This window comes from Dipodomys ordii, unplaced genomic scaffold, assembly GCF_000151885.1.
Source record: "Dipodomys ordii isolate 6190 unplaced genomic scaffold, Dord_2.0 Scaffold15, whole genome shotgun sequence".
In the NCBI taxonomy this organism is placed as follows: Eukaryota; Metazoa; Chordata; class Mammalia; order Rodentia; family Heteromyidae; genus Dipodomys; species Dipodomys ordii.
Window position 1 is genome coordinate 1838300 of NW_012267231.1, and position 11501 is coordinate 1849800.

General features: G+C 60.0%; 1 protein-coding gene across 1 annotated transcript in view; it reads left to right on the forward strand.

Annotated features, from left to right (window-relative positions):
- The first annotated feature begins 1426 nt into the window (after positions 1–1426).
- Man2a2 (mannosidase, alpha, class 2A, member 2) overlaps positions 1427–11501 on the forward strand; it is a 26377-nt gene continuing 16302 nt past the window's right edge. Inside the window, exons 1-18 of the mRNA XM_013012057.1 lie at positions 1427–1570; positions 2640–2897; positions 2972–3116; positions 3222–3393; positions 3705–3832; positions 3991–4164; positions 4436–4622; positions 6035–6212; positions 6332–6534; positions 6847–7029; positions 7140–7254; positions 7406–7473; positions 7597–7762; positions 8991–9227; positions 10013–10135; positions 10352–10466; positions 10635–10768; positions 10950–11091. Of these exons, the coding sequence (XP_012867511.1) occupies positions 1439–1570; positions 2640–2897; positions 2972–3116; positions 3222–3393; positions 3705–3832; positions 3991–4164; positions 4436–4622; positions 6035–6212; positions 6332–6534; positions 6847–7029; positions 7140–7254; positions 7406–7473; positions 7597–7762; positions 8991–9227; positions 10013–10135; positions 10352–10466; positions 10635–10768; positions 10950–11091 (2860 nt within the window). The 5' untranslated portion in view covers positions 1427–1438. The remainder of the gene's footprint in view (positions 1571–2639; positions 2898–2971; positions 3117–3221; positions 3394–3704; positions 3833–3990; positions 4165–4435; positions 4623–6034; positions 6213–6331; positions 6535–6846; positions 7030–7139; positions 7255–7405; positions 7474–7596; positions 7763–8990; positions 9228–10012; positions 10136–10351; positions 10467–10634; positions 10769–10949; positions 11092–11501) is intronic.

Consider the following 11501-nt stretch of genomic DNA (forward strand, 5'->3'; position numbering starts at 1 on the left):
CGCCGACCCCGGGAGCGCGAGCGGCTGTTGAGCAGCGTGAGCATCTGCGTGTGTGCGTGCGTGCGTGCCTGTGCGAGAGCGTGCGCACGCGCGGGTGCCTGCAGGTCCCGGGGCTGGCACCACGGCCTGGCGCTGCCCGGCCTCCGGCGCTGGCGCTCTACCCCTTGGGCTCACGCCACAGGCCCACGTTGGGCTTTTGGCTGGCTGGAGGAAAGAGGCTCACGGACTTCCCCGCCCGGGCTGGCTTGGGACCGCGGTCCACCAGTGCCTGGCTCTTGCGTTCTCTTCCTTCTCCCCTTCTTCCTCCTCTTTCTCCCCTCTTTTTTCCTTTTTTTAGGGGGGTGGTCACAGGACTTGAACTCAAGCATCAGTACCGTCCCTGAGCTTTTTCTGCTCAAGGCTAATGTTGAGCCACAGCACCACTTCTGGCTTTCTAGATTTTCCTGACCAGGCTGGCTTTGAACTGCAGTCCTTAGATCTCAGCCTCCTCATTAGCTAGGATTACAGGTGTACACCACTAGTGCCTAGCTTCTTTTCACCTTTTTGTGCTGGTACCGGGGCTTGAGTTCCATGTCTCAAGCTAGTTAATTGGAGGTGAAATCGCAGACTTTTTTGTCCCTGATGGATTTGAACCACAATACGCCAGGTCTCCACCTCCTGAGTAGGATTACAGATGTGAGCACCAGAGCCCTCTGCTTTTGTTGAGAGACAGGATCAGCACCTGACTTTGTTCCTGCTGAATGCCACTGTGAATCAAGAGGACAGGGCAGGGGCTGGGAAGGTGGCTCAGTGGTAGAGTGCTTACCTTGCATGCATAAGACCCTGGGTTTAATTCCTCAGCACCACATAAGCAGAAAACGCCAGAAGTGGTGCTGTGGCTCCTATGGTAGAGTGTTAACCTTTCAGCTGAAGAGCCCAGGGACAGTACCCGGGCCCAGAGTTCAGCCCCCACAACTGACAAAAAGAAAAAGACAGGGCAGAAGCCTGCCAGCTTTGGCCTCTGTCTCTAAGTCAAAATAGAGACCAGTGTGACCATCTGAGAGCCACGTGACCAGGAGTTCACGACTACCACCAGCCAACCAATGGGCAGGCTCCAGGAAACTGGTTGCAATTGGTGTATCCAAATGTGGGCAGAAACTGGGTCTTGCTATCTTGGATAGCTTCTCCCAGCATCAGTGGAGGAGGTGTTACTTCCCAGCAAGGAGTGGCCTGACCAGCCTCAGATACTTATTTGTGCTTTTAGAGTCTCAAGGTCGGGGGTGGGGAGGGGGATTTGGTGCTTCAAGCTTGCATTGTGTTGGAGTCAGACCAGCAGGTGCTTCTCAGGAACGGGCCTGGGAACTGGAGCGTGGTGGGAAGGCCACGCAGGGGCTGCGTGCGTGCCGCAGGTCAGCTCTCGCTGAGTCTCGTGTCCTTGGCAGGTGCCTGTGCGGCCAGCATGAAGCTGAAAAAGCAGGTGACAGTTTGTGGGGCTGCTATTTTCTGTGTGGCTGTGTTCTCACTGTACCTGATGCTGGATCGAGTCCAACACGATCCCACGCGACACCAGAACGGCGGGAACTTCCCCCGGGTGAGTGAGTGAGTGAGTGAGTCTCCTGCGCTCAGGCTGCTGCCCTGGAGGGGCATGTCAGCCCAGGACATGACTTTCTTTCTTTCTTGACTTTTCTTTCTTTCCTTTTTTTTCTCTCTCTCTCTCTTTTTCTTTTTTGTTGGTCATGGGGCTTGAACTCTGGGCCTGGGCGCTATCCCCCAGCTCTTCAGCGAGCACTCTTACCACCTGAACCACAGTGCCACTTCTAGTTTTCTGGTGGTTTATTGGAGAGCAGAGTCTCATGGACTTTCTTGTCCGGGCTGGCTTTGAACTGTAATCCTCAGATCTCAGCCTCCTGCTTAGGTGAAGGTAGAGCAAAATTATGATTAGGATTATAGCTGGGAGAATGGTTCAAATAGTGCCTACTTTTTGAGCATCTACAGTACTGTTGTGGTTAAGTTTAGTCATTAGTATAAGTGAAATAATGTATAGAAGTAGTGTGCTGATTAAGAAGACGATCATGAGGGTGTGGTCGTGGAACTAGTTACTTCTTTTGTAATAGGTAATGAGGCGTCTTGAAGTCCTATTTGAAGTCCATAAGCCATAAAGATATATAAGCTAGGATTACGGGTGTGAGCCACTGGCGCCCAGCTGAGAGTGTGTCTAAGACCTGACTTGTGGCTTTCTTGGGGGAAAGAGGTACACTGGGAATGGAACCCAGAGCACATGCTCCACCACTGAGCTATACCCCAGCCCCAACAGGAACTGGAAAGTAGTAATGTCAAAAAGAAAGCAGGAAGAAGAAACAGCTATGTGCATTGCTCTTGGCCTGAATTCTTGGCAGACATTGCTAATCGATTGTAGCATTCTTTCCCAGTAAGTCCCAGGGCAGGCTTCCTTAGTGCCGGGCTGTGGACAGGCAGCACAGGTCGTCAAGCACAGGCATGTGGGATGTGGAGAGAGACCGCATTCCACCCGTGCAGATCTGAGTCCTCGTTAGACCTGTGCGTGGAGCACGTGGTCAAGGAGGGAGCCGTCAGCCGTGGTGGGTGCTGAAGTCTCTGTGGCTTAGGGAGCTGTGGGTGACGGCTCTCTGGTGTCTCGGCAGAGTCAGATTTCTGTGCTGCAGAACCGCATCGAGCAGCTGGAGCAGCTGTTGGAGGAGAACCACGAAATCATCAGCCACATCAAGGACTCGGTGCTGGAGCTGACGGCCAATGCTGAAGGCCCGCCCGCCCTGCTGCCCTACCACACGGCCAATGGCTCCTGGGTGGTGCTCCCAGAGCCGCGGCCCAGCTTCCTCTCCATCTCCCCCCAGGACTGCCAGTTTGCTTTGGGGGGTAGGGGCCAGAAGGCAGAGCTTCAGGTGAGCCGCAGCGCCAGGCCGGCGGGGGAGCTGGGGTGCCCCCAGGGGGCACTGAGCGCCTTCCCTCCCGGCAGATGCTGGCGGTGTCAGAGGAGCTGCCGTACGACAACGTGGACGGTGGGGTGTGGAGGCAGGGCTTCGACATCTCCTACAGCCCCAGCGACTGGGACGCCGAGGACCTGCAGGTGTTTGTGGTGCCTCACTCGCACAACGACCCAGGTGAGGGCTGGCCGGAATCGGGCGTGGGGCTGGCCTTTGTACCGCCACCCACGAGGGGAGTGGAGGAAGACGGGCGTCCTCAGGGGACGGGTGTCGGCTCCCCAGGCTGGATCAAGACCTTCGACAAGTACTACACGGAGCAGACGCAGCACATCCTCAACGGCATGGTCTCCAAACTGCAGGAGGACCCGCGGCGGCGCTTCCTCTGGGCGGAAGTCTCCTTCTTCGCCAAGTGGTGGGGCAACATCAGTGCCCAAAAGAGAGCCGCCGTGAGAAGGTGGGCGGCTGTCAGGGAGGTGACTGGGGAGCCCTGGGGTGGCGGGAGCAGGTTGGAGCAGTCAGGGAGGTGAGGGGTGGGGGTTCAAATGTCACCAGTATTGAGAGAAATGGAAGTCGTCTGAGCAGGAGTGAAGAGGAAGTGTGGGCGTTTCTCCTGGGACCACCTGGGGTGCTGAGCAGGGCAGAACCATGTTGGGGTGCACTGGAGAGGAGGAGGGTGTATGTGCTCTTGGTCCTGGGTTGGGAGTCTCTGGCACTGTGGGGAGGGGGTGTCCCTGGCCCAGCCTCACCGCCAGGCTTCCCCTTCAGACTGGTGGGAAACGGGCAGCTGGAGATCGCAACGGGAGGCTGGGTGATGCCGGATGAGGCCAACTCGCACTACTTCGCGTTGATCGACCAGCTCATCGAGGGCCACCAGTGGCTGGAGAGGAACCTCGGTAGGTCGCGCCTCACCTCCAGGCTGAGTGCCGTGGCCAGGTGCTGTAAGGGGAACTGGCAGAGAATGGCCCACGTGAGCCGGTGCGCCTGGCGAGGCAGGGGCAGGGGTTCCCCACCCCCCAGGGGCCAGAGGGCTCAGGGCCTTGCGTCCTCCCAGGTGCCACCCCGCGCTCTGGCTGGGCGGTGGACCCCTTTGGATACAGCTCCACCATGCCTTACCTGCTGCGCCGCGCCAACCTGACCAGCATGCTGATCCAGAGGGTGCACTACGCCATCAAGAAGCGCTTTGCCGCCACCCACAGCCTGGAGTTCATGTGGAGGCAGACATGGGGTAAGGCCGGCGGGGGAGCGGCCGGGGCAGCGGGCCCTCGCTGGGGGAAGCAGGGAAGGATGCTGAAGGCAGGACCCCTGACTTGAGGGTGTCTCTCCTCCTGACTGGGAGGTACTTGGGTGCCCCATGTGCATCTCCTACGAGGGAGGCCCGCGTTCTGTCCCTCGGTTGCACGTTCTTCGCACAAGCGCGGCTGTTTATCAGAGACTGCACCCTTGCGGCCAGGCCCTGGCTCCCGAGCCTGCTCACAGTCCCGTTGTGTCTTCTGTAGACCCGGATTCCAGCACAGACATCCTGTGCCACATGATGCCCTTCTACAGCTACGATGTCCCCCACACCTGTGGCCCCGACCCCAAGATTTGCTGCCAGTTTGACTTCAAACGCCTTCCTGGGGGCCGCATCAACTGCCCATGGAAGGTCCCACCCCGGGCCATCACAGAGGCCAACGTGGCCGACAGGTACAGCTGGGTACATGCCGGCCCTTGTTGGGCATGCGTGGTGGTTCCGGTCCCTGGAGGAGTCAGGCGTCCTGGCCTCTAGGTGGGTGGCGCCATGTGGGGAAAGCTGACAGCAGAACAGGGCGGGCACAGGTGCTGAGCTCAGGGCCTCAGAGTCCTGGCAGGGGTACTTTAGTGTCTCCCTGGAAAACAGGACCGGCACTAGGGAACCGCTGTTCCCACCTTCATTTCCCTGGTGGGGGCATTTTCTGGTGTCTTAACAAGCTGCCACCGCCAGCTGGCAGCCAGCAGTGAGCGGCTCTGCCATGGCTTTGGGCTCACCAGCCTTCGCCTGGCCCCAGCAGCTGGGAGCGTCCTCAGTGGGCCGGAATCATGCCCAGATTCACGTGGTCCTGGCACGCAGCCTGTATCAGCACAGAGACGGCACCAACTCTAAAACCAGACCCCCCCCGCCCCCCACGGGGAGCTTAAATGTGCTGCTCAAGAATGACACAGCCAGCACTTTAAACATACAACAAGTTCGATTACGCCGGTGGCTCACGCCTGTAATCCTAGCTCCTCAGGAGGCTGAGATCTGAGGAAAACGCTTCAAAGCCAGCCGGGCAGCAGAGTCTCTGGGGACTGTTGCTTCCAATTAACCATCAAAAAGCCAGAAATGGAGCTGTAGCTCAGGTGGTAGAGCGCCAGCCTTGAGTGAAAAAACTGAGCAAGAGTTGGAGGCCTTGAGGTCAGGCCCCACTAGCGGCACTGGCCTGGCTTTTGTGTCAGAAGGCTTGGTCTCCTGCGTCTGAGCAGCGGGACAGACGGTGAAGAAAGTGACCCTTTGTTTCCAGAAGTACAAAGGCCCATTGCAGACAAGAACCTGGCGCTAAAGAACATGGCTAATCTCCAAAGCTGCTCTGGTCATTTAATCCTCCCTGACTCAGAATAGCCCAGACAAGGCCGGTGTTGCCTGCTGTGAGCGGGGTCTGGACTGCACCGGAGAGCGAGCTGGCCAGCACAGATCCACGTGCACCACTTCATAGGCAGAAAGGAAGCTGGGCACCAGTGCTCACACCTACAATCCTACCTATTCAGGAGGCTGAGATCAGAGGATTGAGGTTCAAAGCCAGCCCAGGCACAGAAGTCCCTATGATATTCTTACCTCCAATTAATCCCCCCCCCCAAACCTTCAAAACAAACACAAGAAAAGCATGAGCTCAGGAGGGAGAGGACCTGAGTGACACAGGACACCATAGTGACTGACCGCTATGTGACAGGCCACGCTGCCCCGTACGTGCGTCTCGCCCTCAGCCTGCCCCCCCTCCCCATGTCGGGCAGCTGGGCCAACTCAGGGCCACCCGCAGGTGGAGGAGGCCCTGCTGGGCCATGGGCAGCCCTGGGTCCCAGCAGGCCGTGTCTTCCCCGTGCAGGGCGGCGCTGCTCCTGGACCAGTACCGGAAGAAGTCCCAGCTGTTCCGCAGCAAGGTGCTGCTGGTGCCGCTGGGCGATGATTTCCGCTACGATAAGCCCCAGGAGTGGGACGCGCAGTTCCTCAACTACCAGCGCCTCTTCGACTTCCTCAACAGCAAGCCCGAGCTCCACGTGCAGGTGTGCGGGGTGCGGGGCGCCCCCTCCCCAACCTGCTCCTGTTCTGTCCCTTCTCTGTCCTGGCCCCGCACTGCTGGCCAGAGGGCCCGGGGCTGCGCTGACGGGGCTGGCGCCTGCAGGCTCAGTTCGGCACCCTCTCTGAGTACTTCGACGCGCTGTACAAGAGGACGGGCGTGGAGCCTGGGGCCCGGCCGCCCGACTTCCCCACGCTGAGCGGCGATTTCTTCTCCTATGCCGACCGAGAGGACCACTACTGGACGGGCTACTACACTTCTCGGCCTTTCTACAAGAGCTTGGACCGTGTCCTGGAAGGCCACCTGCGGTGAGGTCCTTTGCCTCCCTCCCCCCCCCCCCCCGTGCATCTCACAGGGAGGCCCCTCCCCCCCACCGTGCATCTCACAGGGAGGCCCCTCATCCCCCCACCATGCGTCTCACATGGAAGCCCCTCACACACACCAGGCACCCCGCGGGAAAGCCCCTCACACACACCGGGCACCCTGTAGGGAACTCCTTATATAGCTCATGGGGTGCGGCTGGATGGGTGGAAGCCCAGGCCGTGGGAAGGCAGAGGGAGGCCCTGGCCAGCATGGGTGGCCAAGGGCAGGGGTGGGCGCTCACTGGCCTCTGTGGGCAGGGGGGCAGAGATTCTTCACAGCCTGGCTGCGGCTCACGCCCGCCGCGCCGGGCTGGCCGGGCAGTACCCGCTCTCCGACTTCGCCCTCCTGACGGAAGCGCGGCGCACGCTCGGACTCTTCCAGCACCATGATGCCATCACCGGCACTGCCAAGGAAGCGGTGGTGGTGGACTACGGGGTCAGGTACGCGCTCCCTGTCGCCGGTGGGGGCCGGAGGGTAGGCCAGGACTGTCCATCCACTGTGTGCGTCTCCTCCCGCCCACTGCCCACCGCACACGCCCTCCTGCCCGCAGGCTGCTGCGCTCGCTGGTCGGCCTGAAGCAGGTCATCATGAACGCTGCTCACTACCTGGTGCTGGCAGACAAGGACACGTACCACGTTGACCCTGAGGCACCCTTCCTCCAAATGGTGGGTGCTGTGCTGTCCAGAGAGTTGCGGTCCTTCCCGGGTGGGAGGGTGGGAGGGAGAGCGCATGGCGGCTGGTGGACCGCCGCCAGCACCAGTGGGGCGGAGGAGGCCGAGCCCCTCACGGCCCCCCTCCTTGCCTGCTTGACTCCAGGATGACACCCGCCTAAGTCACGATGCCCTACCCGAGCGCACTGTGGTCCAGCTGGGCTCCTCCCCAAGGTGAGCCAGGCCGTGATGGGGTCACGGCTCCCGGGCTCCTGTCCCAGCGCCTGCCAGCCCCGCAGAGCCCGTCCTGGCGGCTGCCCCCGTGCAGCTCCCGGGTCAGCCCCACTTTGCCCACAGGTTCGTGGTGCTGTTTAACCCCCTGGAGCAGGAGCGGCTCAGTGTGGTGTCGGTGCTGGTGGACGCCCCCCGCGTGCGGGTCCTGACTGAGGAGGGCCAGCCGCTGGCCGCACAGATCAGTGCGCACTGGAGCTCCACCACCGACATGGTTCCCCACGTCTACCAGGTGAGCCCTGGTCTCTGCCTCATCCACGGCCTCTTGGGCGTTCCATGGGGAGGGGGATGCCTGGGGGAGGGGGCTGTCCCTAGGGCAGGGCAGGCTCCCGTTTAAGTCTGACTTTGAAGACAAGGTGAAGGTTAGTATGTGGATGACAGTGACGGTTCAGTAACAACCATTTACCACTTGTGTCTGTGAGATAGGTCTTTATGTTGCTTTGGCTGGTCTTGAATCCTAGGGTCAAGTGATCTTCCTGCCTCAGCTTCTCAACTAGCTGGGATTATAGGAATATTGTACAGCATTACAAATATTTGTTAATGGGCTGGGACTGTGGCTCAGTGGTAGAGCACTTGCCTTGCATGCCTGAGGCCCTGGGTTCGATTCTTCAGCACCACATAAGCCAAAAGCAAAAAGCCGGAAGTGGTGCTGTGGCTCAAGTGGTAGAGCGCTAGCCTTGAGCTGAAGAGCTGAGGGATAGCACCCAGGCCCAGAGTTCAGGCCCCACGACTGGACCCAAAAAACAAAACAAAACAAAAACCATAAATATTTGTTAGTGAGAGCTTGCTTTTGGGGGACATGGGGGGAGGGCAGTTCTGGAGTTTAAGCTCGGCTCCGTGCTTGCTAGGCAGGCGCTCCATTATTGAGCCACATCTGTGTCCCTTTTCATTCCACTTAGTTTTGAAGTAGGGCCTGCTGTTCGCTTGGGATGTGATCTTCCTGTTTATGCTTTCCACCATAGCTGGGGTGACAGGCATATACCACTATGTCCAGCTTCTATTGAGATGGAGTCTCATGAACTTTTTGCCTGGGCTGGCCTCAAACCTTGATCCTCCCAATCTCAGCCTCCCAAGTAACTAGGATTACGTGGGTGAGCCATCATATCCAGCTTTTAAATCTTCTGTTGTTTTGAGCAGGATCTTGATGCGCCCTCTGTGGCCAGGCTGGCCTTAAACTCGCCAAGCTCCTGAGTGCTGGAATGATAGGTGTACAACACCTCGCTGCTTCGTGGGAAGCATAGTGGGTGTCCCTCCACAGTTTTCCAGGCATCATTGAGACGATGACGTCTGCCCAGCCGGAAGGGCGCTTTCGGAGGAGGGGGTGGGCGGGGGTCTCAGCACAGGAACCCCAGGCCGCAAGTGGAGTTGCACTTGGCTGAAGCGTCTGTGCCTCACCCCTCCTCCCCATCCTCCCTCGCCCCTCCTCCCACCCCTCCTCCTCACCCCTCCTGTGCTTGCAGGTGTCTGTGCCCATGCGCCTGCCTGCGCTGGGCCTGGGCGTGCTGCAGCTGCAGCCGGACGTGGAGGGGCTGCACACGCTGCCCTCCTCCGTGCTCGTGTACCTGCACGGCCTGAAGCTGGCCGTCAGCCGGCACGACGCCTTCCCCGTCCGTGTCATGGACTCCAGCACCAGTGACTTTGCCATCAGCAACCGCTACATGCAGGTCTGGTTCTCAGGCCTCACCGGGCTCCTCAAGGTAAAGGGCCAGGGGCGGTGAGGGAGGGCCAGGGCGGGCTGGGCGGGGCATGCGCACCAGTAGGCTGTGCAGAACTGGCAGTGCCCAGGATGTGGGCCAACTCGGCTTCAAGCCAGCAGTGTTGGAAGCAGCTTTGTCATGGTTCCAGATTCCTGAGTTTGTCATCTGACAAATGGAAAAGATTGATTTTGGCTGAGTTTTGGAAGTTTTGGGACGTGATCAAGTAGAACCACTGTTTGGCTATGAAGTAAAGCCCCTCAGAGCCAGGCTACAGAAGAGAGAAAGGGATGGGGTTCTGCCTGCCTTTTCAACATGTGCCTCTAGGCAGCCTGAGACACCCTGCTAGGGTTCTGGGATGTGGCTTAATTAAGTACTAGAACCCTTACCTAGCAATTGCAAGTTCCTGAGTTCAGGCCTCAGTACCCTGAGTCCACTAGCTCTGCCTCTGCTAGGCACCGCCCCCACCAGGCCCTGCCCCCACGAGATCTACCTCTGCTAGGCCCCGCCTCTACCAGCTCCGCCTCTGCTAGGCCCCGCCCCCACCAACCCCCTTTCCCACCAGGCCCACCTCTGCTAGGCTTCTCCTCTCCTGGAGAATCCCCATCACCTCCCAGTACGTCACCTCCCAGTACGGCTCCTCTGGGAACCAGCCCTCAACGTGTGGGCCTTGAAGGACAAGGTTTGGCACTGGTTTTGGCACGTTGGGGAAGTGAGTTTGTGCCCTCCAGGGGGCAGGCCTGACATGCTGGTGTGGGGCCAGGGGTCAGGGCTGTGTTCTTCAACAGAGCATCCGAAGGGTGGATGAGGAGCAGGAACAGCGGGTGGACATGAAGTTCCTCGTGTACGGCACCCGCACATCCAAAGACAAGAGTGGGGCCTACCTCTTCCTGCCTGATGGCGAGGCCAAGGTACCTGAAAGACGTCCCCCCAGTCCTGGCAGCCTCCAGGGGCCTTTGTCTTTGCTGCCCCTAGGGGGTTGGTGGAATGTAACTCAAACTTTGGGTTTGGCCCCTCAGCCCGGGTTCCAGGCAGAGCCTCTGGGGAGAGCTCTCCTTGTCAGCTGGGCCCAGCCCTCTGCGCTGCCGTCTGTGCATGAGCTCAGGGCCCACCTGCTCTTTCTCCAGCCCTACACCCCCAAGAAGCCCCCTGTGCTGCGGGTGACAGAAGGTCCTTTCTTCTCGGAGGTAGTGACCAACTATGAGCATGTTCGCCAGGTCGTCAGGCTTTACAACCTGCCGGGTGAGCCCTGCGGGCGGGAGGAGGCTGCATGGGCTGTGTGCCGCAGGCCTCCTGTCTGCACACCGTCCCCAGAGGGTTCGTGCGGGACGGGCATCCTGGGAGGTGCGGAAGTGGGGGCAGGGCCCAGCTCAGCTCTGGCTCACCTCCCTCCTCCTGTGCCCGTGCCAGGGGTGGAGGGGCTGTCGCTGGATATGTCGTTCCTGGTGGACATCCGGGACTATGTGAACAAGGAGCTGGCCCTGCGCATCCACACGGACATTGAAAGCCAAGGCGCCTTCTTCACGGACCTCAATGGCTTCCAGGTGCCTGCTGGGCGAGGCCAGGCCCCAGGGCATCATGGGCACAGGGCCAGGGTAGAAGGTCGCCTGATGGAGAAGGGACTGTAGGAGGGAGGGGTGGGGGAGGGGGAGCTCCAGACTAGGGACCTGTCAAGGTCAAACGGGCCCAGATGCTCTTGACAGGTTTGTTGGCCTTGCGCTGTAGATCCAGCCCCGGCGGTACCTAAAGAAGCTGCCCCTGCAGGCCAATTTCTACCCCATGCCGGTCATGGCCTACATCCAGGACGCGCAGAAACGCCTCACACTGCACACGGCCCAGGCCCTGGGTGTCTCCAGCCTCGGTGACGGTGAGTGGTGATCTAGAGCCCCGCCCCCTACTGCCATCTGCCTCCTCTCTCCGGCCCCACCCCCTCCCTGCTTGGGGAAGGGTGGCGCTCCAGTGCGGGACTGGAAGCCTGTGTCCCCAGCAGGGCTGCCGCGAGCAGGGCTGTGTCCCCAGTGGAGGACTGTGGCTCCTGCCTGCGGGCCGCGTCCCTGCCTGCTCTTCTCCCCCGTTCCTCTGACGCTGTGTATTAAGTGGTGGTTTTTTTCTACGAGGGGCTCACTTTAGGATTTGGGGTGACGGTCTGTCATTGTTCAGGGCACTGAGAGGAGGACAGAAGTCCGGCAAGGGCCCGGTGCTGCGGCAGAGCCACGGGTGCATTCAGCGGCAGCTCTCAGTGTTACAGTACCCCCTCCCCCTCCTCCCTCCCCCTCC